The 23,902-nt window shown below is 42.1% G+C and overlaps 1 protein-coding gene across 1 annotated transcript in view; it reads right to left on the bottom strand.

The window, feature by feature from the left end:
* The window catches only part of LOC126457902 (ATP-binding cassette sub-family C member 4-like), a 274,881-nt gene that overhangs the window by 38,102 nt on the left and 212,877 nt on the right, over positions 1-23,902 (bottom strand). Inside the window, exons 17-19 of the mRNA XM_050094578.1 lie at positions 22,424-22,574; positions 21,490-21,596; positions 9,466-9,589 (exon numbers count right to left, since the gene is read on the bottom strand). Coding sequence (XP_049950535.1) covers positions 9,466-9,589; positions 21,490-21,596; positions 22,424-22,574 — 382 coding nt within the window. The remainder of the gene's footprint in view (positions 1-9,465; positions 9,590-21,489; positions 21,597-22,423; positions 22,575-23,902) is intronic.

Genomic DNA, 23,902 nt, shown 5'->3' with positions numbered 1-23,902 from the left:
GAGATAAAGGTAGGTGATAAAGTGAATAGTGGGTAGAGAGAACATGTGGAGGACCCTGGTGGGCGGGCAGGGCCGTAGTATCAAGAGGAGAATGGATGGCAAGAAGAGGATGTGGAAGGAGGAGGAGGGAGCCCTGTTGTCGAGTGTGATAGTTGGAGGAGGAACTAAAGTTGGTAGTACCAATAAATATTTGGGTGGATTATATTGTCTCGGAGAGGGAGTCGGTTGAAGCTGTGTTCTAGTAGAATATGTCATGCATGCAAATGTAGTGACAGTGGGATGTGTGGTAGAGGTGCAACGGCATACTAGGATTGGTGATCAGAGGGGAAAATATTGGGTTACTGGATTCTAGTTTGCAGATAGTTCAGGATATACAAGGGTATTTAGTGTTAGCGAGGACGAATGGGAATTTCATCAGATGGTAAATGGATACATATGGGGGAGGATAAATAGATGCTTATAGCAAGATGGAGTGTATGTCGTCCAAGGACTTTGAGAGTCTTAGGCGAAGCAGACATCCATGGATTTGCATAGGGGAGGGTAGGTCAGATCAAGGTTTAGTAGGTATGGAGGAAAGTAGCGGGATGCAATCGCTAAGATCGTCCAGTTGCTAGTTTTAATCTAATGTGGGCTTTCTGTTGGATAGCTAGTAGGTTATGTTGCCGTGGAATCCATAGTGATGCAAACTGCATATGGTTCGTTCTATAATTATTGCGCTGGTTTTGGAGCGGTTGATCTTGAGGAGCCATTGGTTGCACCACTAGGCTAAAGTGATCAGTGTTGCTTTGGAAGGGTCGTTGTGATTCCTGCAGTGTTTGGTGTAGGACGAGGAAAGCGTGATGTCAGCACACAAAAGAAGGTGAACTGGTGAAGCTGTTTTCGGTGTACCAACAGTGCACAGGAAATTAAGAAGAGGAGAGGTGAGGGAAGCCTTTGGGCAGACCCGCAATGGGGTGTAAGCTATGGGAACTGGTACTGGTACTAGTGACAAAGGTTGGGAGATTACATAGGAAGGATGCAGAAAGATAGACATAGTTAATTGTAAGTGCATAAGTCTGGAGTTTGGAAGGTACACTAGAATGCCATACATGGTCACAGGTTTTCTCTAGGTAGAGGGAGATAAAAATGCCGGATATCTGTGTGTTGAGATGGTGAAATAGCATTAGAGTAAGAGAGAGGAGCTGGTCATCAGAGGAGAAGTTGGGTGAAAGTCACACTGATTGACAGGAAGTAGGTGGTGTTGGTTCAAGTGTTGGTGTGCCAACTGTAAAAATTGTTAGTTCGCCTAAGCAGGTCATTCCAAACGATTTAAATATGCTTAATCTCTTGTTAGCAAATTGTTGAAGTGTCTGTAGCAAGAACCCCGAGTTAATCTCTGAAATAAACAGTAGCAACGCCAATATAGTATTAGGTAACGAAAGTTGGTTTAAACGAGACATAAAAAGCAGTGAAATTTTGAACTCTGATTGGACAATGTTTAGGAAGGATGGGACTGATGCTATAGGAGGTGGTGTGTTCATTGCAGTTAAAAGCTGTTTAAACGAAGTTGAGATCGATATTGCATCGGACTGTGAAATAGTCTGGATAAAGCTGTCAATCAGACTAGGATTGACCATTGTATTAGGATGTTTTTATAGACCACCAGTATCCGCAACAAACGTCGCAGAACGTTTCAGGGAAAGTCTTGAGTACATAGGAAGTAAATATCCAATTTATCCATTAATTACAAAAAATGGTTCAAATGGCTCTGAGCACTATGGGACTTAACTACTGTGGTCATCAGTCCCCTAGAACTTAGAACTACTTAAACCTAACTAGCCTAAGGACATCACACACATCCATGCCCGAGGCAGGATTCGAACCTGCGACCGTAGCAGTCGCGCGGTTCCGGACTGCGCGCCTAGAACCGCTAGACCACCGCGGCCGGTCATTAATTACAGGTGGAGACTTTAATCTAGCATCCATTGACTGGGAAAATTACACATTTATCACAAGGGACAGAAGCAAAGATTCGTGTGAAGTTATTCTAAGAGCGAACATACAACCTTGGGCAATTCGCTAGAAAAACAACTCGAGATGGGAACATATTAGATATCATAGTAACAAACAGACCTGATCTTTTTCAGTAGGTTAATCTAGAAGAAGGCATTAGCGCCCATAATGTCATTGTGGCTTCTATGTCAGTGTAAGTTGAGAAACAAACAGAGAAACAGCGTAGAGTTTTCTTGTTTGGGAAAGCAAACAAAAGTGTCATTAATGAATATCTTCATAATCAGCTCCAAGCATTCACCACGGGACACAAAGATATTGAGCATCTTTGGTCGGAATTTAAAGGTATTGTCCACCACGTGCTAGAGAAGTACGTGGCTGGCAAAAGTATAGGGGAGGGAAAGGATCCACCTTGGTACAACAAACATATTAGGAAGTTGCTGAGAAAGCAGAGAATTTTGCACAGTCGTTTTAAACGCAGTCACTTCCCCGCTCACAAACAGAAATTATGTGAAATGAAAGCAGCTGTCAGAAAGACAATGAGAGACTCTTTTAACGAATTTGAAAGCAATATTTTATCTGCAGATTCTATAAATAACCCCAAAAAATTTTGGTAGTACGTAAAATCTATGAACGCTACAAATAATCGAATACCTTCTTTTGCTGACTGTATGGGTAATGTAAGTGATGACGATAAACACAAGGCCGAAATTCTAAACCTAGCTTTCAAAAACTCGTTTACGATAGAGGACTGCAGCACCATTCCCCCTTTCATTTATCGAACAAACGAAAAGATGGCTAACATAGTGTTTAGTGTACCTGGAATTGTAGAACAGTTAAGACCCTTAGACGCCAGAAAGGCATCTGGCCCAAACGGTATCGCCGTAAGATTTTATGTTGACTATGCTACAAATATAGCACCATTCTTATCCGTCATCTATCAGAGATCATTGGAACGGTGAAAAGTTCCAAGGGACTGCAAGAAGGCCCAGGTCATAGCAATCTATAAAAAGGGTAGAAAATCGGATGCACATAATTACCGGCCAATTTCACTGACATCGATTTGTTGTAGAATCATGGAACATATTTTGTGTTCTGACATAATGACCTTTCTAGACTCTAGGAAGCTCATCTGCAGAAACCAGCACGGTTTTAGAAAACAGCGGTGATGCGAGACACAGCTGGCCCTCTTTGTGCATGATATACAAAAGACTCGGTATACCGGCTCCCAGGTTGATGCCATATTTCTCGACTTTCGAAAGGCGTTCGACTCAGTTCCGCACTGTCGCTTGCTACAAAAAGTGCGCGCTTACGGTCTATCCAATGACATATGCGGTTGGATAGAAAGTTTTCTAACAGACAGGGAGCAGTATGACGTCCTGAACGGGGTAACTTCAACAGAAACAAGAGTAACTTCAGGTGTGCCCCAGGGCAGCATAATAGGTCCTTTGCTTTTTACGATTTGCATAAACAATCTGGTTGGTGGTATTGACAGCGACCTTAGACTGTTTGCCGATCATGCTGTAGTCTACAGGAAAGTAGTATTACATGAAAGTTGTGAACAAATCAATGAGTATTTGCAGAAAATAAATGTGTAGTGTAATGACTGGCAGTTATCTCTCAATATTAGTAAATGTAGCCTACTGTGTATAACAAGGCGAAACTCCCTATTAATGTATGAGTACAAAATAAATTATCAGTCTTTGGAAGCGGTAACATCAGTCAAGTATCTGGGTGTGACTATTTGAAATGATCTCAAATAAAGTGATCTGATTACACAAGTAACGGGTAAGGCGAACTCTAGATTGCGGTTTATTAGTAGAATCCTGTAGCGATGCACTCCTTCAACAAAGGAAATAGCTTACAATATTTTAGTTATTTCAGTCTTAGAGTATTGTTAGTCTGTATGGGACCCTTACCAGTTCTGTCTGATTCAACAGATTGAGAAGGTCTAAATAAGAGTGGCAAGATTCGTGACTGGTACATTTAGCCATCGCGAGAGCGTTACAAATCTCATAGAAAGTTTGAAGTGTGACACACTTGCAGATAGACGACGCACTAAACAGAAGGGGCTGCTCACTAAATTCCGAAATCCAATCTCCACCGAGGATGTGGAGCATATATTATTACCACCAACTTTCAAATCGCGTAATGATCATCATTCAAAGTTAAGGGAAATAAGAGCTCGTACTGAGGCGTTCAAACATTCGTTTTTCCCTCGTGTGATCTGCGATTGGAACAGAGGGTGGGAAATATGACTTTGGCGCGAATTGTGCCCTCCGCCACACACCGCTTGGTGGCTAGTGGAGTATATATGTAGATATGTAGGTGGTGGTGGTTGTGTCAGGAGCGAATAGATCCAGTGACCTTAATAAACGCTGATGTAAGGCTCATGTGGCGGTAAGGAGACGTATCAGTAGCGTTTTGTGCCATTTGGGTAAAAGTAGTACTTTGCAGGTTTTCCATAGTTCAGGATAGTAACCGTGGAGAGGGTCATGTTACGAGGGTGGGGAGAAAGGAGAGGGGGAATCTTTAAGGCGTCGATTAATACTGTAGTCATGGCTGGGGGGAAATGTGTCTGTTTATAGTGACATGCTTCTTTTGTCTGTAGTGTGATAGATCAATTTAATTCTGTTTGTAATATGTTGTCCAAATAGTGAAAGCTGGGAGCCAGAGGTGCGAAAGTAGTATCTGTGCGTTCACTGATTGCAAGGAATACAGATAAAGTGGAATGAGGTGCCTCAGGAATGGAGAAGATGTCGAACAGATAGGATGCAAAGGGGTCAAATTTGCTCAGGTTGTCCGATGGTGGATGTTTGTTGTGGAGGAGCAGATAGAAGGGGACAGGATTACTGCAAGTAATTCTATGGAACGCATTCCTACACTTGGAAAAGTCAAGGGGTACTGTAGCATTGGGTTTGATGTGCTCCAGTCTCGGCAGCTTGTAGAGTTTAATAAGTTCCTGAGACATCTGTGTATTTGCCAACGATACTTGACAGTATCCTGCCACAAGTCCATAGGAAGGAGCAGCATAATCGATGGGATTCTTGGAGGGGGAGTATGGCTTGCGGGAAAAGGGAGCTGAGGAAGATATATGGACTTGGTAGGAATGTGGACCGATATACAGTCTGTGCTGTAGGAAGAGCATGGCATTAGGATGTCACCAGGCTTCTGGATGACGTGCATATGGCTTCCAAATTATGTAGCGGTTACTGTACTGGTATATATTCTGTTCGTGTAGGTGGGACCTTGGATAATCTGTTGGTGGAGATTGGGACGAGGTGCTTTGAGATGAGGTAATATGCCATGAAGAACACGTAAGTCACTTCCAGTTGGAACAAGGGCTTTTACTGTAAGATGTCCAAGGAGACTGGGAGACGCTAAGTCGACATCTGGAGTGGTGCTACTTTCAGGATGGGTATGCTATAGAATGAGGACAATGTTACCTTGAAGGAAATGTGTAAACGTATGCCACTGCTGGAGTTCTGCAGGGGATCTGCTGTGGATATCAAGGTCACTGGCTCTAACATAGGTGGAAAATATGTAATCGGTGTGAGCGAGGAAGTCATAGGGGAAGGTGTGATTAGGTTGTATGAAAATGATGGCACAGGTAATGGTTAAGGCTATCGAGCAAAAGGTAAGGTGTTCAGTGCAAGTATTGTGTCAGGGTTGTGGCGAACAGTGATGTTGTTGTGGTGGCCAATTGAAACGTGACCTCTAGATTATCTGTATGGTGGAGGAGATACAGAGAGCTCCAGATGGTATGATAGAGTTGGAGGAATATTTCATTAAGGAAAAAAGTATGGAAACTGTGTTGGGATAGCCGGCCGAAGTGGCCGTGCGCTTCTAGGCGCTGCAGTATGGAACCGCGAGACCGCTACGGTCGCAGGTTCGAATCCTGCCTCGGGCATGGATGTGTGTGATGTTCTTAGGTTAGTTAGGTTTAACTAGCTCTAAGTTCTAGGGGACTAATGACCTCAGAATTTGAGTCCCATAGTGCTCAGAGCCATATGTGTTGGGATACGGCATGTATTAATAGGGGATTATTAGTTGGAAGGAAGTTGATGTTGCGGTGCCAGATGCTGTGTTGCTGTCACATCATGATGAAAGGACAGGGAGTGGGGCTATGCAGGTGAGGAGCGGAGAGGGTTTAAACGAGGAGGTCATGAGAGGTGAATAGGAAGTGCACTTGCTATTGGGAGTAAGTGGATTGGGAATACAGATCAGGCTGCAAGGGAAATTTGTTGGAGGGTGTGCAGTCGTTGGAAGGGATGGATATTTTGGAGGATAATCATGGGGAGTCTCACGATATCGTCCGGTGATCTAGGCTCAACAGCAGGAGTTCCCTAGTCCACCACGATGCTGCGAGGGTTTTGTTGTTATTGGTAGCTGACACCTAGAGGTCAAACTGATTGTGCGGAGAAAGTTGAGTACTTCATAGTACGACACAGCCCTCCCATTCGCCTCTAAAATGGCAGCGAACGCTTCCGTTTCAGCCTACTCGGCGAACCTACGAGCTATAATCTATCAAGGTCGTCAGATCGTCGAGACCACGAGTGACATTACGGCGGCGCGGTTCTTTCCGTCCCTTTACGACGAATCTGCACGTACCTGTGAACATTGTCTCAGCAGATCATCAATAGGAAAGCCGAGCGAAACCTACTGTACTTCGACGTGAACCAGGCTGCAATTAAAGTCACTAAACCTACATGATATGAAAGGTTGGAAATTTTATCCTTAATTAATTTATTCTGAAACTTGGATGAACAAGTATCACTTCCAAGCCCGTGCTAGTCTTAACACAGTCACTCACAATCCCTCTCACTCACGTTAGCAAGTTTATGGTGTAGCATTTCCCGAAAACGTAATAGCTACGAAAATACTGATTGTTTTTGATTGAGAATTCTCGCCAAATATTAAGTCTGTCGGTACCAAATGCAGTCAAAGTTTTTTGCCACCAACCTGCTCAATACGCCACGCGGAATATATGTCTTTTCTCGTCACAAAATTCACTTAAAATTTCCGAAATTTCTACACGCCCATTGGAGTAATTATGCCGTCACATTACCACACTTCTGATGTATGAAACACTGCTAGATTGGGCAACTTATCATTTCCATCGGAACTACTACTACACACGTCCGAACTGTTTCACAGCTAGGCTCCGACTCTTCTCTAGAATACTCCAAGTCTTCTCTACCAGCAGAGAAAGGCGCGCGAGGAATACTGTTTTACTATTGGTCAGTTTACTTAACAGCCAATAGCAAAACAACATTCTCCCACGTCAGTCCGCGCTTTTCATCCATAACCAATCGCAAAATTGTAAACCTCACGACTGCACTTTTTACCGACGTAATTATCTAATATGCTGAATTTTTGTTTATGCATAATGTTATTTACTATTGTTATTTATACCTGAATTAACTTTCCCTTTACCATAAACTTACTTTACAAATCTATTCCACAAAAATCCCCTTTGTTCATATCCACACTTCTTCGAAATGTTCCCACACTAAATCCTACTACATAACTGGTTAAACAATTATCTTCATATTAACCTTAAACCACACTCACGCATCATTCATACTGCTAAAACAGATTTATAAAATTTTACATGCACAAAAAGACATAATAACACTTTATGAAAATATTAGAACAGTTTACGGAAAACATTCTATTACTTTAGTGCACTCTACTGGGTATAATCGAAACTAAAATCACAGTCCCCCTATCCAATACTGTACTCTCTCGGCTGATACATAAACTACGTGTGCGTCCAGTCTCGCGTCACCATCTGTCACTATCCAGCTCTGAGACACATCTCCCACTTAACCGCCTCCAAGGCAGGATCGTTATACGGCGCTACGCCTCAACATGGCGGAGGAGACCTTCAGTATTTTATTACAGCGCGGCGGGCGAATACCCGTTACGACGACTCGTCGAAAAGTGATAACGTGCACGCGGGCTAAGCATGAAAACACCCTTCCAGACATACTGACTTATTGAACAGCGTACACAGGCCACAATGACCCGTGCTACTGAACTGTGCCTAGAATGTGGGAGTAGTTTCACCTCTATTACACAGGTGGATGCACGTACCGTACACAAGAGTGTTGAGAAAGCGCTTTCATTACTGCAAGGCTGGCTGTGGGGCATGGTGGGAATTAGTAATTGTATACATGGTTTGGTTTAGCGACGAAGCCCACTGTCATTTAGATGGGTTCGTCAATAAGAAAAATTGATGTGTAGTGGGGACTGAGAATCTGAATTTCGCTATCGAGAAGTCTCTTGACCCTCAATGGGTGACTGTGTGATGTGCAGTGTCCAGTCACAGAATAATCGGTGCGATATTCCTTGATGGCACGGTGACTACCTAACGGTACGTGAAGGTTTTTGAAGATGATTTCATCCCCATTATCCAAAGTGATCCTGATTTAGACAAAAAGCGGTTCATGCAAGACGGAGCTCGACCTCATCGAAGCAGATGAGTGTTTGATGTCATGGAGGAGCACTTCAGGGATCGCATTCTGGCTCTGGGGTACCCAGAAGATCTCGATTGGCTGCCGTATTCTCCAGATCTGAAAACATGCAACTCCTTTTTGTGGGGCTATATTAAAGACAAGGTGTACAGCAATAACCCTAAAATCATTGCTGAGCTGAAAACAGCCATTCAGGAAGTCCTCGACCGTATACATGTTCCGACACTTCAGAGGGTCATGCGGAATATCACTATTCTTCTGCGCCACATCATCGCCAATGATGGCAGGCATATCGAATATGTGTAGCGACGTTTGCATGTTGAATTAAATGTGTGCTCGCCATTGTTTGTAAGTAATTTGCTTTTTTTTTTCAAATAGTTCAATAATTGTCAACCTGTATATTGACTCTAAGTAATAGGGTTGTTATATATAGTCGCTAATAATTATCGCTTTTAGTTCGGTCTGCCAACGGAATTGCCGCAGTGGTAACACCGGTTCCTGTCAGATCTCCGAAGTTAAGCGCTGTCGGGCTGGTCTAGTACTTGGAAGGGTGACCATCCGGTCTGCCGAGCACTGTTGGCAGGTGGGGTGCATTCGACCCTTGTGAGCCAAACTGAGGAGCTACTGTGTAGAGAACTAGCGGCTGCGGTCTCGGAAACTGACATACGGCTGTGAGAGCAGTGTGCTGATCACATGCCCCTCCATATCCGCATTCAGCACCGCTTGTGGGCTGACGATGACACGGCGTCCGGTCGATTCCGTTGGGCCCTCATGGCCTGGTTGGGAGGAGTTTAGTTCGGTCTGTCGACGGACACAGAGTAACACACACCAAAGGCTCATGTAAAACCGCGCCTGCTCTCCACACAGGATTTTTGCAAGTGACTGTTACCCAAAGCAACGACGATCCCCTTAAGGACAAGGATGTAAACAGTACAAGTATGCACAAGAGGCGCTGAACCGAGTCTCACAGAGCACACAAGCGCTTCATTGATCTCACCTGCTGAGAGCGCGAAGAAACCATACGTCACTACGGCGACGAAAACGCTGCTGAGGAAGTCCAGCCAAATGCCAAGTGCGACTCCATTCGCTCTGTGCAGGAACCAGGCTGATGTATGCCTATCCTAAAAATGGGCAAAACATAAAAACTCTAAACAAAAATATCAGTAATGTTTATTCAAGGTAGCTAATTGTCAGAAAGGCCTGGAAACAAACAGATTTATTAAGTAAACATCATTATGGCGTAATTAATGAACAGTACAGTCCTTATACGATACAATGACTGTAACTTCAAACTTAGTCTTTAATAATGACAAAACGTTTTAAGTTATTGTTATGCTTTACTTCTCCAATGTCCAACGCGATCTGGAATTAGCCTCTTTTCAAGAACTACATCGTTCTCCATGGTGATTGTTGGTTTGGTCTTCAGACTGAGGACTAATTTGATGCATCTCTTCAAGTTACTTTATCCTGCGCAAGCGTCTCCGTCTCTGAATAAGTGCTTCAACCCAAATACATTTAAACCTGCTTCCTGACTCATCTCTTGATCTCCTTCTCCTATTTTTACCCCCCCCCCCCCCCCCGCCCACACTTCCCTCCAGTACAAAACTGACGATTTCTTGATGTCTTCGAAAGTCTACGAAGTTAACAAATGTCCCCTCTTCATAAACATTTTGCTTTCCGTTGTTCTTCAACATTTTATATCCACTGTGTACTGTGTATTGAACCGGGGACCTAGGAACGACGGAGAGGCTTCGTCCCGCCGTAGCCCTCAGTGGTTCACAACCCAACAACAGGCTACATCAGTCCACCCACCCCACTGCCGCCCCATACCGAACCTAGGGTTATGTTATTGTGAGGTTCGGCCCCCAGTGGACCGCCCCCCCCCCCCTTTCCCCCGGGAACGTCTCATACCAGACGAGTGTAGCCCCAAATGTTTGCGTGGTAGAGAGTAATTATGGTGAACGCAAGCGTGGAGACAGTGTTTGTGCAGCAGTCGCCGACACAGTGTAACTGAGGCGCAATAAGCGGTACCAGTCCGCATTCGCCATTCGCCAAGGCAGATGGAAAACCGCCTTAAAAACCATCCACAGACTGGCCGGCACACCGAACCTCGACACTAATCCGCCGGGCGGATTCGTGGCGGAGTCTGTTACGCCTTCCCACTTGATAAACAGCGCGTTAGATCGCGCGGTTAGCCGGGCGGGCTTTTATATCCTCTGTACTTCGATTATCATTTTACTGTCCAGCTAACGAAACCCATCTACTGCTTTTAGTGTCTCATTTCCTAAATTAATTTCCATGTTTGTTGAATGTACAGACTGAACAGCAGGACGGATAGCCTACAACTCTGTCTCACTCCGTTTTAGCCACTGCTTCTCTTTTATGTTCTTCGACTCGCATAACAGCGGTCTGGTTTTTGTACATCTTGTAAATAATCTTTTGCTCCCATGCTACATTCATAAATTAAAACTTAGCATTATACCAGCTAGAACTTCTAGCTGATAATTACGGAAATAAAAGAGCAGCGTTTTATGAAAATATCATTGTGAATGGTATTTAGTGAACAAACAGATTAGCGACGAGGTTCCGGCTCGATTCTGGGAGGCACATGCAAACTTTTCTGGCGGGAAAGATTAAAACGGTCTCCATTCACAAAAAGATACCGCCTACTTGTTATCACCGATTTCGTCCAGATAAATGGTATATGCAGGGCTTGGCCTGAAATGAAAGTGTCGTATGTGGGAACTTCAGATGACCGAGCGTTTAGAAAAAATAGCACCTTTGGCGAGCGGGCGAGACATGAGCCATCTATGTAAGCGTAGTTTTCTCGTAGCGGTTGGCGTAGCGGACATAGTACAGAGCTGTAATCCGACAACCGTGGAATGGAGTACCTCTAAGGAACGTTTTATATTTTCAATTTTTACTCACTTACTTACACTACAAGTGAACCAGAAATAGTATTTAATATCTTGTATTTGTTAATATTTTTGTAAAAGACATAAAAAGGAAACGCAAAAGAAAATTTGAGATTGGAAATGAATTTCCAGGAAGGGATTTTAAGGCGTATACGAGAACTTCGTATATAAAATTACAGTAGAGCAACGCTTATCCTAACTAATTGAGATCATGGGTGGTCGGAAAACCGGTTTATTTGGATAATTTAACTGTATAGTCTCGTCTATCAATTTAGCACTAAAAACTACTTGTATTAATTAGAAAATAAATCTTTTATTATCATAAAGGCAAGTATAGTAGAATGTTTGTAGTACAGCCTAATAAACAGAAAATATGTAATGCATATGCATGCTGCAAGGACGGTAGATAAGTATAGAATTAACGCTTATGGGGAAGATGCAGCATGTGCGAGCGTGAAACAATTAGGTTCAGACAAATTAGCTGTTTCTGGCCTACTATGGCCTTTTTTAACACCATTTAGCTGGCAAATGAGTGATTTAGCTGGAGTCCGAAATGTGGCTATTTTCACAATCATTTCAATTTTTTCTGGCTTTCTATTTCTTGATTATTGGAAAGGATTAAAATCCAGGTTGATTAAAGGAAAGTTATGTACACTGAACTAGAAGATCAAAACGCCTTTTAATATCGCAGGAAAATTTGTTATTAGATTGCATTGAAAAGCACAACAAAGCAATCTAAAGCTGTGTTACACAAGAACAGCCTAACAACGAAGTATAAACAGCTGAGTGGCAACGCTTTTGCAGCACAGCTGATATCAGCGAAGTATGGTAACTCCACAATAACGATGGAAGCTGTTCTAAGCAAAGCAGACTTTGATTTATGCAGAATGGATTAGATGTTGCAAGCTTTACAATACCAGTAAACAATGTTGGAGCACTGAACTGAGGAAAGGAACAGCGAACGTCTAATCCGTGCAGTATTTTACTAAGATATCTACCTCACTACAATTCACAGACGATTTGGATGAAACACTACTAAATATACGTTTCATTGGTACAACTTAATGTTAAATTTACACGCATAGTGATGCATATCATCTGTTTTGAACCTTTTAGAGTGCAGGTCTATTGTTTCCATATTATAAAGAAAATGTAATTCAAATAATTATATACATTGACAGTCAATTGTTTGTAATGCTCCAATGTCCAACGGATTCCAAATTAAGAAAGTAAATATAAATTCATACTAGCCTATCACACAGTACAATTATTGAAAAAATAAAACTGCACTAATGCACCTTACTTTATTTCAGCTTTTTCTGTCTTCTTTCAATAGAGCCTTTTAGCTTCTTTCGTTTTGGAGATTTGGAAACACTGGTTCGGTTAGGCGGTCGTTCGGTTGACCAACGTTCGGATAATCGATACTCTGCTGTACTTATATTATTTTGCAGTTGACGATCTGCATTTGTTGAGGTGATAATCATTGCAAAAAAAAGAGGAGCATCTTGCACATGCTACAACCGCTGCACTTTTACAGTTACATGCTTATTTTAAATTCTCTATAGAAAAACAAACTTTTATGAATGTAAGTCATAGTAGGTTCGCTCTCATGGAACAGTGTAGCAGTAAACCACGCGCAACGCTTCATTTCACCAAATATTGGCAAGGATAACTGGTGATGTGCAATGAACTGTATTTTGATGCTGTCTTCTCAAGAGTCGATTTCTGCTTCTCTGTCTATCACATAAGAGCGGTTTTGAAGCTTTCCTTTTCTTACCTTTTTCGCAGATATTAATAAACACACTATACTGAGCACTATTTCAGTTTTTTGTCTGTGAGTAGCGTAAAAATTGAAAATTAAAAAGGATGTTTCCGCCTGTGGACTCGAGCCTACGAACCTCGCATTACAGGTCTGTACTCATTCCTCTAGATTAACTGCTATCTGCGAACAACGCTAACGTAGATGACTCATGCTTCGCCCGACCCGCGGCAAAAATGTAATTTTTTTTCTAAAAGCTTGGTCAGCTTCAGTTCCCACCTCTGTCACTTTCATTCCTGGCCAAATCGTGTGTATATCATAAACGTGGACAACATCGGTAATGACGAGTAGGCGCTCCCTCTTTAAGTGTCGTGAGGCCATCTGGGAAGCTCTCAGAATAAATAAACAACGACACCTAACATCAAACTGCAACGAACTACTTGCAGTAACATAAACTCAAAATCTTTTCTGGTTTCTCGAAGCTTTTGCAATGAAAGAATTTAACGAATACTTTGAAGGTCTTCCTGAATATCGATGTCGTTTGTTACGATATTAATAAAATATCAATAGGCTACCAGTCACTAGAAGTGCTCTTGCAGGATTCAGATCCAAGCATGTTATTCAAAGGAAATAAAAGTATATTATTAAAAAATTTTCTCTGGTCTATAATGAATGTAACACACAGTAGCAGAATTCTGTTATAACTAGACTAGGAAATTATGAGTGTTCATCAAGCAATTTAACAAAGTATATGCTGCAAAATAAATTAAATATGTTTTTTTCTTAACTGTTAACAAGTATCAGGTGTGGTTATAATCAAACTGATGCACGCTATATACACTCCTGGAAATGGAAAAAAGAACACATTGACACCGGTGTGTCAGACCCACTATACTTGCTCCGGACACTGCGAGAGGGCTGTACAAGCAATGATCACACGCACGGCACAGCGGACACACAAGGAACCGCGGTGTTGACCGTCGAATGGCGCTAGCTGCGCAGCATTTGTGCACCGCCGCCGTCAGTGTCAGCCAGTTTGCCGTGGCATACGGAGCTCCATCGCAATCTTCAACACTGGTAACATGCCGCAACAGCGTGGACGTGAACCGCATGTGCAGTTGACGGACTTTGAGCGAGGGCGTATAGTGGGCATGCGGGAGGCCGGGTGGACGTACCGCCGAATTGCTCAACACGTGGGGCGTGAGGTCTCCACAGTACATCGATGTTGTCGCCAGTGGTCGGCGGAAGGTGCACGTGCCCGTCGACCTGGGACCGGACCGCAGCGAAGCACGGATGCACGCCAAGACCGTAGGATCCTACGAAGTGCCGTAGGGGACCGCACCGCCACTTCCCAGCAAATTAGGGACACTGCTGCTCCTGGAGTATCGGTGAGGACCATTCGCAACCGTCTCCATGAAGCTGGGCTACGGTCCCGCACACCGTTAGGCCGTCTTCCGCTCACGCCCCAACATCGTGCAGCCCGCCTCCAGTGGTGTCGCGACAGGCGTGATTGGAGGGACGAATGGAGACGTGTCGTCTTCAGCGATGAGAGTCGCTTCTGCCTTGGTGCCAATGATGGTCGTATGCGTGTTTGGCGCCGTGCAGGTGAGCGCCACAATCAGGACTGCATACGACCGAGGCACACAGGGCCAACACCCGGCATCATGGTGTGGGGAGCGATCTCCTACACTGGCCGTACACCACTGGTGATCGTCGAGGGGACACTGAATAGTGCACGGTACATCCAAACCGTCATCGAACCCATCGTTCTACCATTCCTAGACCGGCAAGGGAACATGCTGTTCCAACTTGACAATGCACGTCCGCATGTATCCCGTGCCACCCAACGTGCTCTAGAAGGTGTAAGTCAACTACCCTGGCCAGCAAGATCTCCGGATCTGTCCCCCATTGAGCATGTTTGGGACTGGATGAAGCGTCGTCTCACGCGGTCTGCACGTCCAGCACGAACGCTGGTCCAACTGAGGCGCCAGGTGGAAATGGCATGGCAAGCCGTTCCACAGGACTACATCCAGCATCTCTACGATCGTCTCCATGGGAGAATAGCAGCCTGCATTGCTGCGAAAGGTGGATATACACTGTACTAGTGCCGACATTGTGCATGCTCTGTTGCCTGTGTCTATGTGCCTGTGGTTCTGTCAGTGTGATCATGTGATGTATCTGACCCCAGGAATGTGTCAATAAAGTTTCCCCTTCCTGGGACAAAGAATTCACGGTGTTCTTATTTCAATTTCCAGGAGTGTATATTGTAGGACGCTGAAATATCCTAGGTATATTATTCATCAGCACACTCCCACAGAATGCTGAAAACAAAGTTCCATTTTTGCCACCAGGTGAAAACATGGCACTGCAAGCAATCGGAATGCGAAATGTTTTCTGTTTTGACTGTTCTTCGCTTGGTGACACGTGTTCATTTCCTTTGTGAAGTGACTGGGGGTAAGAAGGCTGCAGTTTTCCATCCGAAATCCAGTAGTTACTAAGAAGCAAGACCTTGCACCGCTCGTAAAGTCGTTTTATCACAATGGCAGCAATAGCAGCATCGCATTGAGGGAATATCACCGACATAACAGCTTCGGAGAGGCCTCATGTCAATAAATGGGCTAAAGAATATGAAAAAAATCTGAAGGAAAAATAAATCAGTCAGTGCAGCAGAGAGAAGGAAGTGGCCGATTCCTGTTGCAGTCGTTGATGAACATGGTGTAGCCACAGCCGACCGTGCAGCACATGCCTCAAATTCTGTGTCCAGTGCTAGAGCTCTGACAACGAACCTCTCTCTCCCTTTTCCCTGGTCAGCAGTTCAAAAGATTTGCGGCGCATTTTTCACTGGTACCCCCACAAGATACAGAATGGGCACCAAATGAGGCCACAAGATAGACTACAACGCCGTGATTTTTCCCTTCGGATTTTTTTTTCTTTTTTTTTGTGCAAGTTCGGGGGTGGATGACATGTGGCTATGTCGTCAGCAACATCTATTGCACTCATCTTATTTGTTTATATGGTGTGATTTAACAAGCGCCTTCACTCTAAGTCCGTTTTTTCTTCTATGAGATACAGTTAGGTGTACAGTGACATCTACACGTCAATAAGGACCTCCTTGTGCAGAATGCAGCTTCGTCCACACTACTGGTTTTTTTACGCAGGATGTGGCGACACCACATGTGGGTGAAAGATTTGCTGGGTGAAAGATTTGCTTCGAGAAACCTCCGGCAACGGCTGCATCCTCTCTAGGTAATTTTAAGACGTGCGACCTTCCAAGTCCCCCGATCTAAAGCCCTGTGACTTCTGGTTGTGGGGCAATCTAAATGGCTGTGTCTATCAGGGATGTATTCAGACTCTTATGGGCCTGAAGGATAGCATATTACGACATATCGCTTTGATTACATCGGATATGCTACGAGCAACAGTCAACCATGGCGTGTTGCAAATACGGCATATTGATGAGTCAGGAGACAATATTCAGTGCACATTATAACTTGTGATCATACCTAACAAATGTACCAGAACCATTGTTATCATGTATTTGATCGCTTCTTCCATTTTTCTGCCTCCACACCGCATTCTGACTACTTATAGCACAATATTTTCAGTTGGTGGCACTAAGTGGAACTACTATATTTTCAGCATGCTCCGCGAGCGCACGGATAAATGAACATACTTTTGGTGTTTCAGTTTCCTGTGATCTCTACAGCCCACACTGCACCACTTGGAACACTGTCACTTTAATTATAACCACCTGATATATACCTGAGAAGGTCATAACCTAAATTGAAAAACAAATTTATTTATTTTATTTATTTACACGTCACGTTCCGTAGGACCAAATTGAGGAGCAAATCTCCAAGGTCATGGAACGTCTCAGTACATAACATAAAAATAATAACAGATAAAAATGTTTATGAACCCGAAAAAAGTCAAGCCATAGGTTTAAGTAAACGCAATCAACAGTACAACAAGAATCAGCTTGATTTTTCAAGGAACTCCTCGACAGAATAGGAGTGACACATGAGGAAGCTCTTCAGTTTCGATTTGAAAGCGCGAGGATTACAGCTAAGATGTTTTTAATTTTAGTGGTAGGTTATTGAAAATGGATGCAGCAGTATGCTGCACACCTTTCTGCACGAGAGTTGAGGAAATCCGATCCAAATGCAGGTTTGATTTCTGCCGAGTATTGGGAATAAGCTAATACAGCTAACAAGAAATGACGGTAAAGAACATATATATTGAGGGGCAATGTCCTAATACCTAGACTCTTGAACAGGGGTCGACAAGACGTTCGTGAACTTACACCACTAATTACTCGAGCCGCCCGTTTCTGGGCTAAAAATTAGAATGGGGAGAGTTACCCAAAAATATAATACTATATGACATAATCGAATGAAAATAAACAAAGTAGACTATTTTTCGTGTCGAACGATCACTCACTTCAGGTGCCTTTCGAATAGTCAAAATGGCAGCATTAAGTCTTTGAACAAGATACTGAACATGGACTTTCCACGACAGTTTACTGTCTATCTGAACACCTAGAAATTTGAACTGTTGAGTTTCATTAATCATATGTCCATTCTGTGAAATTAAAACGTCAGGTTTTGTTGAATTGCGCGTTATAAACTATAAAAACTGTGTCTTACTGTGATTTAACGTTAGTTTATTTTCTACAAACCAGGGACTTATGTCATGAACTGTACTATTTGAACTGAGACAATGTTGCACACAACATCCTTTAGTACCAAGCTAGTGTCATCAGCAAACAGAAATATTTTACAGTTACCCATAATACAAGAGGGCATATCATTTATAGAAATAAGGAACTGGAGTGGCCCCAACACTGATCCCTGGGGCAACCCCACTTAACGCTACCCCCCTCATATCCCACATCACAGCCATTCTCAACACAGTGAATAATGACTTTTTGCTGTCTGTTGCCAAAGTAAGAGGTGAATCAATTGTGAGCTACTCCCCACATTTCGTTATGGTCCAACTTCTGGAGCAATATTTTATGATCAATACAATCAAACGCCTTAGTTAATTCAAAAAAATATGCCTAGTCTTCGAAGCCTTTTGTTTAACTCATCCAGCAACACACAGAGAAAAGAGAACATAGCATTTTCAGTTGTTAAACGACTTCTGAAGACGAACTGTAAATTTGATAGCAATTTCAATGATTGTAGCAAACACTGATGGCATAGAAATATGTCTAAAATTCTCTACATTACCCCTTTCTCCCTTTTTATAAAGGAAAGTGACTATACTTAAAGAAAAAATTACAAATTTGGCTAAGTACAGGACTAACATGTGCAGCAAAGTACTCCAATATTCTGCTAGGCACTCCATGATATCCACGAGAGTTCTTTGTCTTCAATGATTTAATTATTGACTCAGTCTTCCCCTTGTTAGTATCATAGAGGAGTATTTCAGACATCAATCTCGAAAGGCATTTTCCAAGAGAGTTATATGATTCCCTGTAGAAACTAAATTTTTATTTAATTCACCAGCAATGCTCGGAAAATGATTGTTAAATGCTGTACATATACCTGATTTATCAGTAACAGAAATATTTTTACTATGAACTAACTTTATATCGTCGACCTTGTGATGCTGACTAGACACATCCTTCACAACTGACCATATGGTTTTAATTTTATCTTGAGAATTAGCTATTCTGTTAGCATACCACTTACTATTTGCCTTCCTAATAACATTTTAAGCACCTTACAGTATTGTTTGTAATGAATACTGCAGCTTGAGTGTGACTACTTCTAAAATTTTGATATAATTCCTTCTTTGTTCTACATGATATCCTTATCCAACTACTGCTAATACCCCGTTTATAACGTTCTAATGGAAAGCAGTTCTCAAAGAGCATCAGAAATGTATTAAGGAAAGCATTATATTTATCATCTATGTTATCGGCACTATAAACATCCTGCCACTCTTGTTTCTTAATAAGGTTTAAAAAACTATTGCCGTTGGATTAACTTTCCTACATATGTGACATTTGTTTGAGTGCAGAAGCGTTTCAGTGTTAAAATTTGTCTGGAAGGCCATTCACCGTTTTACTAACAGAATGCCCATCTAATAATGAAGAATGAATAAAAATATTGTCTATGGCTGTGCTACTGTTCCCCTGCACCCTAGTTGGAAAAAAGATAATCTGCATCAGATCATGTGAATTTAGGAGACCTACCAACATCCTTCTTCATGCGCCATTATATACAAAATTTATATTGAAGTCACCACATATAACTAATTTCTGGTACTTCCTATAAAGTGGATCAAGCTCCCTCTCTACCTTGAGCAGAAATGCTCTGAAGTCAGAGTTAGGGGACCCATAAACAACAAAAATTAGAAGTTTAGTTTCACTAAATTCAACTGCCCCTGCACAACATTCAAATATCTGTTCAGTGCAGTCCCGTGATACGTCCATGAACTCAAATGGAATACTGTTTTTTTACGTACATGACCACTCCCCCACCCCGCAAGGAACTTCTTGAAAAACAGCCAGCCTCTGAATTGTCAAATTATTTAAGTGGTGCTCCTATATACCAACAATTTCAGCGTCAACATCTATAAGCAGTTCATTAACTTTACCTCTAATACCTCTTATATTTTGACGAAATATGCTAATTACTTCTCCACTTGGAAACATGACGTCCTCTGAAGGTGAGCCCTTTGGTAGAGGGAGTTCCTTTGAGCAGATATAATTATCAGCTGACTTCAATCTAAAATAGGTGCAGCTCTCTAACACCAACTACCACAGGAATTTTTCCATGAGTGGCCTCACCATCACCCGCTACACCTGTAAGTTTTGCCAGCCTCCCCATCCCAAACCTATTGAGGTGCAGGCCATGCCTAGTGAAGCCCGATCTACTGATAGACTTAACTGGCACCATTAAAATGTGACCCATGCCCTCAGCCATCAGTGCCTTCTCCAATCCCATGTTAACACGCTTAACAGTCGCATTAAGATGTTATTACCAGTTTAGTTTTACATCTACAGATGCTGTCAATACTTAGTGCATTGAAAGTGCTAAGTTATGTATAAATTTGGAACTCTCATGATACTAGGCCACTGGCTGAGTGAAGTGTATTTCATGTGGGAGGAATACAGCATCCATCTTTGGTTTGGCCAATAATTTATTAGGTTTTTTTGTTGTAGGTACCTTGCTAACTCCATGGTCTATGAAGATTTGTAGTAGTCTTGTATAAGTCTCACACTTTATGTTCCGAGCATTTTATTCCCAGGTCATGTGTGACGATTGTATTATTTGCTGTAGTGCGGCAGATGGTCCCTTTGGAAGTAAAGCCGAATGACTTGCTTCAAGAAGGTGGACAACACAAACTGTGGCAAAATAGTAACAGTCTCGATGTTGGCCATTGAGTTCTCGAGCGAAGCTACTTCAACAACACAAGTAAAAGTTAACTTTTGTATGTCCACCCTTGTAATTGGATATTAGAGGGACTTTGGCCGTTCGCTTGTGTAATAAAATGGAACACGTACAGTCGTCCTTACAATGGTATTTATTATATGGCTACCAGTTTAGGTGCTTCAGTGCACCATCTTTAGGCCTTATATGATGCTGAGGGGGTCAACTCCAACCATATACACAATTCATCAGTGGCCAACTTCTATGACCTCTTTTTCGCAGACTACCTGTAAGAATGATGTTACGTCTAAATCATTGTTACAGGTAGTGTGCGGAAAAGAGGTCATAGAAGTTGGCCACTGATGAATCGTGAATACGATTGGAGTTGATCTCCCCCCCCCCCTCCCGCCCCGCCTCAGCTTCAGTTACGTCTTAAAGAGGATGCAGTGAAGCACTGAAAATGGTAGCCATATAACAAATAACGTCGTAAGGACAGCTATAGGTGTTCCATTTTATTACACAAGTTAACTGTCGAGGTTACCAAAGCATGGATGTAGAGTGAGGAGATGCATAAAACAGTTTTGGTTTGTTTACAAACGTTGCTACGTACAGTAAATTGTAAGTTCCTGAAATTAATGCTGTTGTTCTTTAGTATTAATACGCTCGTCCTCTGTAACACATTAGACAAGGAAAAAAAACTGATTTTATATCATCAGTGATGGTGTGAAACAGTGTGCTCATCAAACCCTGCATGATTCTTCAAACGAACTTATGCAAGAGAACTATTTTCAAACTTCTACAAGTGTGTGTCGAAAGCAGTCGATGTGTCGACAGAGACTAATCAAACCATTTACCTTGAAACAAATGTATGTTTTCTTATTCCTACTACTTTGTCGCATGAAATATGTTTCTCTGTAGTAACTTTGTACAATTGTAATTTTGCTCTTGTAAGAGATGTTGCATACCTGGTGAAGATCGAACTCCTCCTTGACTAGAGCCAGCGTCCCTGAGGCTCTTATTGTTGCCAGACCATTGATTGTGTCGGAAAGATGTGAATAAATGGGGCTTCTTCCTGAAACAACACAATATATATGCTGAACAAATATCGCAATGGTAATCTGCCAGATTCTTCAGATTTATCACAGTACGGGGTTCCTTATTTGCTTTAAAGGTGTTAGACTTCGTTTGCAGCTTCCGTGGATAACACAGTTCCTAGAGAAAAGCTTAACATAGTTTTTCTTAATGACTGTGAGAAAAGTTATATCACCAGCTGCAACATAGTCACGAATTTGAACAGTGATCCAATACTGTCAATTGTTTTCTATTCCATTCTTTGATCACAATATAAGTTCCTTTGACGATGACCGGTTTTAGTCAGTAATGACCATCTATGAAGGATGTAGGCAAACAGTTTTCTGCTAGCTACTCCACTTCAGTAGGTTTTGCACAATAACGCCAGAAGCAAAATGACTATGTGGACGATGTGGCCTATTTTACACCGCATTTTAGATTTTTGTGATGATGCTGTGCTGAGTATATTTATATTTTTTAACGATGCCATTACAGCCTTATCACATTAGGACATCGTGTAGGACAGGTACGCTTTACTTATTTTATCTGTACATATCCCAGGTTGTATGATATATTGTGGTATAAAATGTTGTATTGTGTTGAAAGATAGATTGCCCACTAGGTGTATATATTTTTTATATTGTAGATCTGAAGATGGTCATTACTGACTGAAACCGGCCATCGTTAAAGGAATTTATGTTGTGATCAAAGACTGAAATAAAAAAACATATGAAAAGTTATATGTTTTCTCAATATGTAACTCATTTTAGCTCATCTCTGTACCTGAACAGTCTACTTAATTGCTTAACGAGTGTTTTATTTACTTACGAATGCTCTCAAGACTTTTCACACTTCTTCCAGTAATTATGAAAAGTCGCGCCATATAGACGAACATTGCTCCAACGATGATGATGGGAACAATGTAAATATAGTTCACCACTACCACGATTGCTAAAATTCCACAAAGCACCAGGTAAATCTGAAATATGAAAACAAATTCTTGGTATTTCATGAAGAAATAATAACGCGGTTACTAGCACAAAAACTATATACGTTCTAAAGATTAATCGTAGACCTAACAGTTAATTCGGAACGTTAATTTTAGGCCAATGTGACACATTTGTTACAGGAATAATTCTGACAATTTCTGGGTCCTTTTGAAGCTGGACTGAATGATATTTGATCTATTCCTTCTCGAGTGTGTGTGCGTGAGAGAGAGAGAGAGAGAGAGAGAGAGAGAGAGAGAGAGAGAGACGGACGTGGTCCAAATAAAAAAAAATGAAAATTAGTTTTTAATGACACATCAATGAGATAATTAGAAATGGGCGCCTATCCAGAATATTTCTAGATACCGTTCAACCTGAGGCATGCAAATACTATATCAGTGATCGGGTATCAAGTAGATGAAATGCAGCCATGCAGCCTATGAACTGGTAAGGAATATTTTTACTTCGTCCTTAGTTTCACGGTTTATTCTGCAACATACCTACGTACCAAGTATTATGTTGTCATCAAGGATGACATACGTCACAGTGCCATGTAGAGGAGACAGCCTCCTACCTCTGACCAGGAAAATCATTTATATTTCTCGTTGGCCAATTATGAAGCTCACGTGCACTCCATAGAAGTAGATGACAGCGTCGTATGTCCAACAAAGACAGACGTACAGGCCGTCTACTGTAGGATATGTAAGTGCCAAGTTACACATATGTAACGAGCTGTACATTTGAGTTGTCGAATTTTTTATTTGTCTGATACCATTTCTTGTATATATCTTTTCTACACGATTACTGTAGCGTTATTTCTTTATTGTTTTTCTAAGCAATTTATATCAGCAGAGATGTGTAGTAATGACATCAAAGAAATTGTGATTATCAAAGAGATTATGTAATCTAATCACAGTTACGGAGATAGTTTGTAAACCTTTGGACGTATAGCATGCAACGAGTCGGCAACCTTCTCCAATATAGTGGCGTGCTATATCTTGGAGTGTAAGCGCTTAGCTCGGTACAGAACATTTCATAGTGGGGTCTGCTCCTGGAAATAAGTAGTTGTTTTGCGCTTCATGTAAGGCAAGACGAAATCTTAGGGCAGACAAGATGTGGCTGCTTCCTGCTCAACATAATGATTATGAGTCTCTGATCAATGTGCTGTAATAAGTACAACTGTTGCAATAGTAATTGTACCTAAAGAGATACGCAAGAAACAAAAACGTACAGGTGGTGCAATATGACGCACCATGTCTGAGCACCAACGAACTGAGGGTTAATCGCACCATCATAGATCACAAAAGGCAAGAGTTGCTGT

The sequence above is a fragment of the Schistocerca serialis genome, chromosome 2 (genome assembly GCF_023864345.2).
Source record: "Schistocerca serialis cubense isolate TAMUIC-IGC-003099 chromosome 2, iqSchSeri2.2, whole genome shotgun sequence".
In the NCBI taxonomy this organism is placed as follows: domain Eukaryota; kingdom Metazoa; phylum Arthropoda; class Insecta; order Orthoptera; family Acrididae; genus Schistocerca; species Schistocerca serialis.
This window is presented reverse-complemented; position numbering and strand designations above follow the sequence as displayed.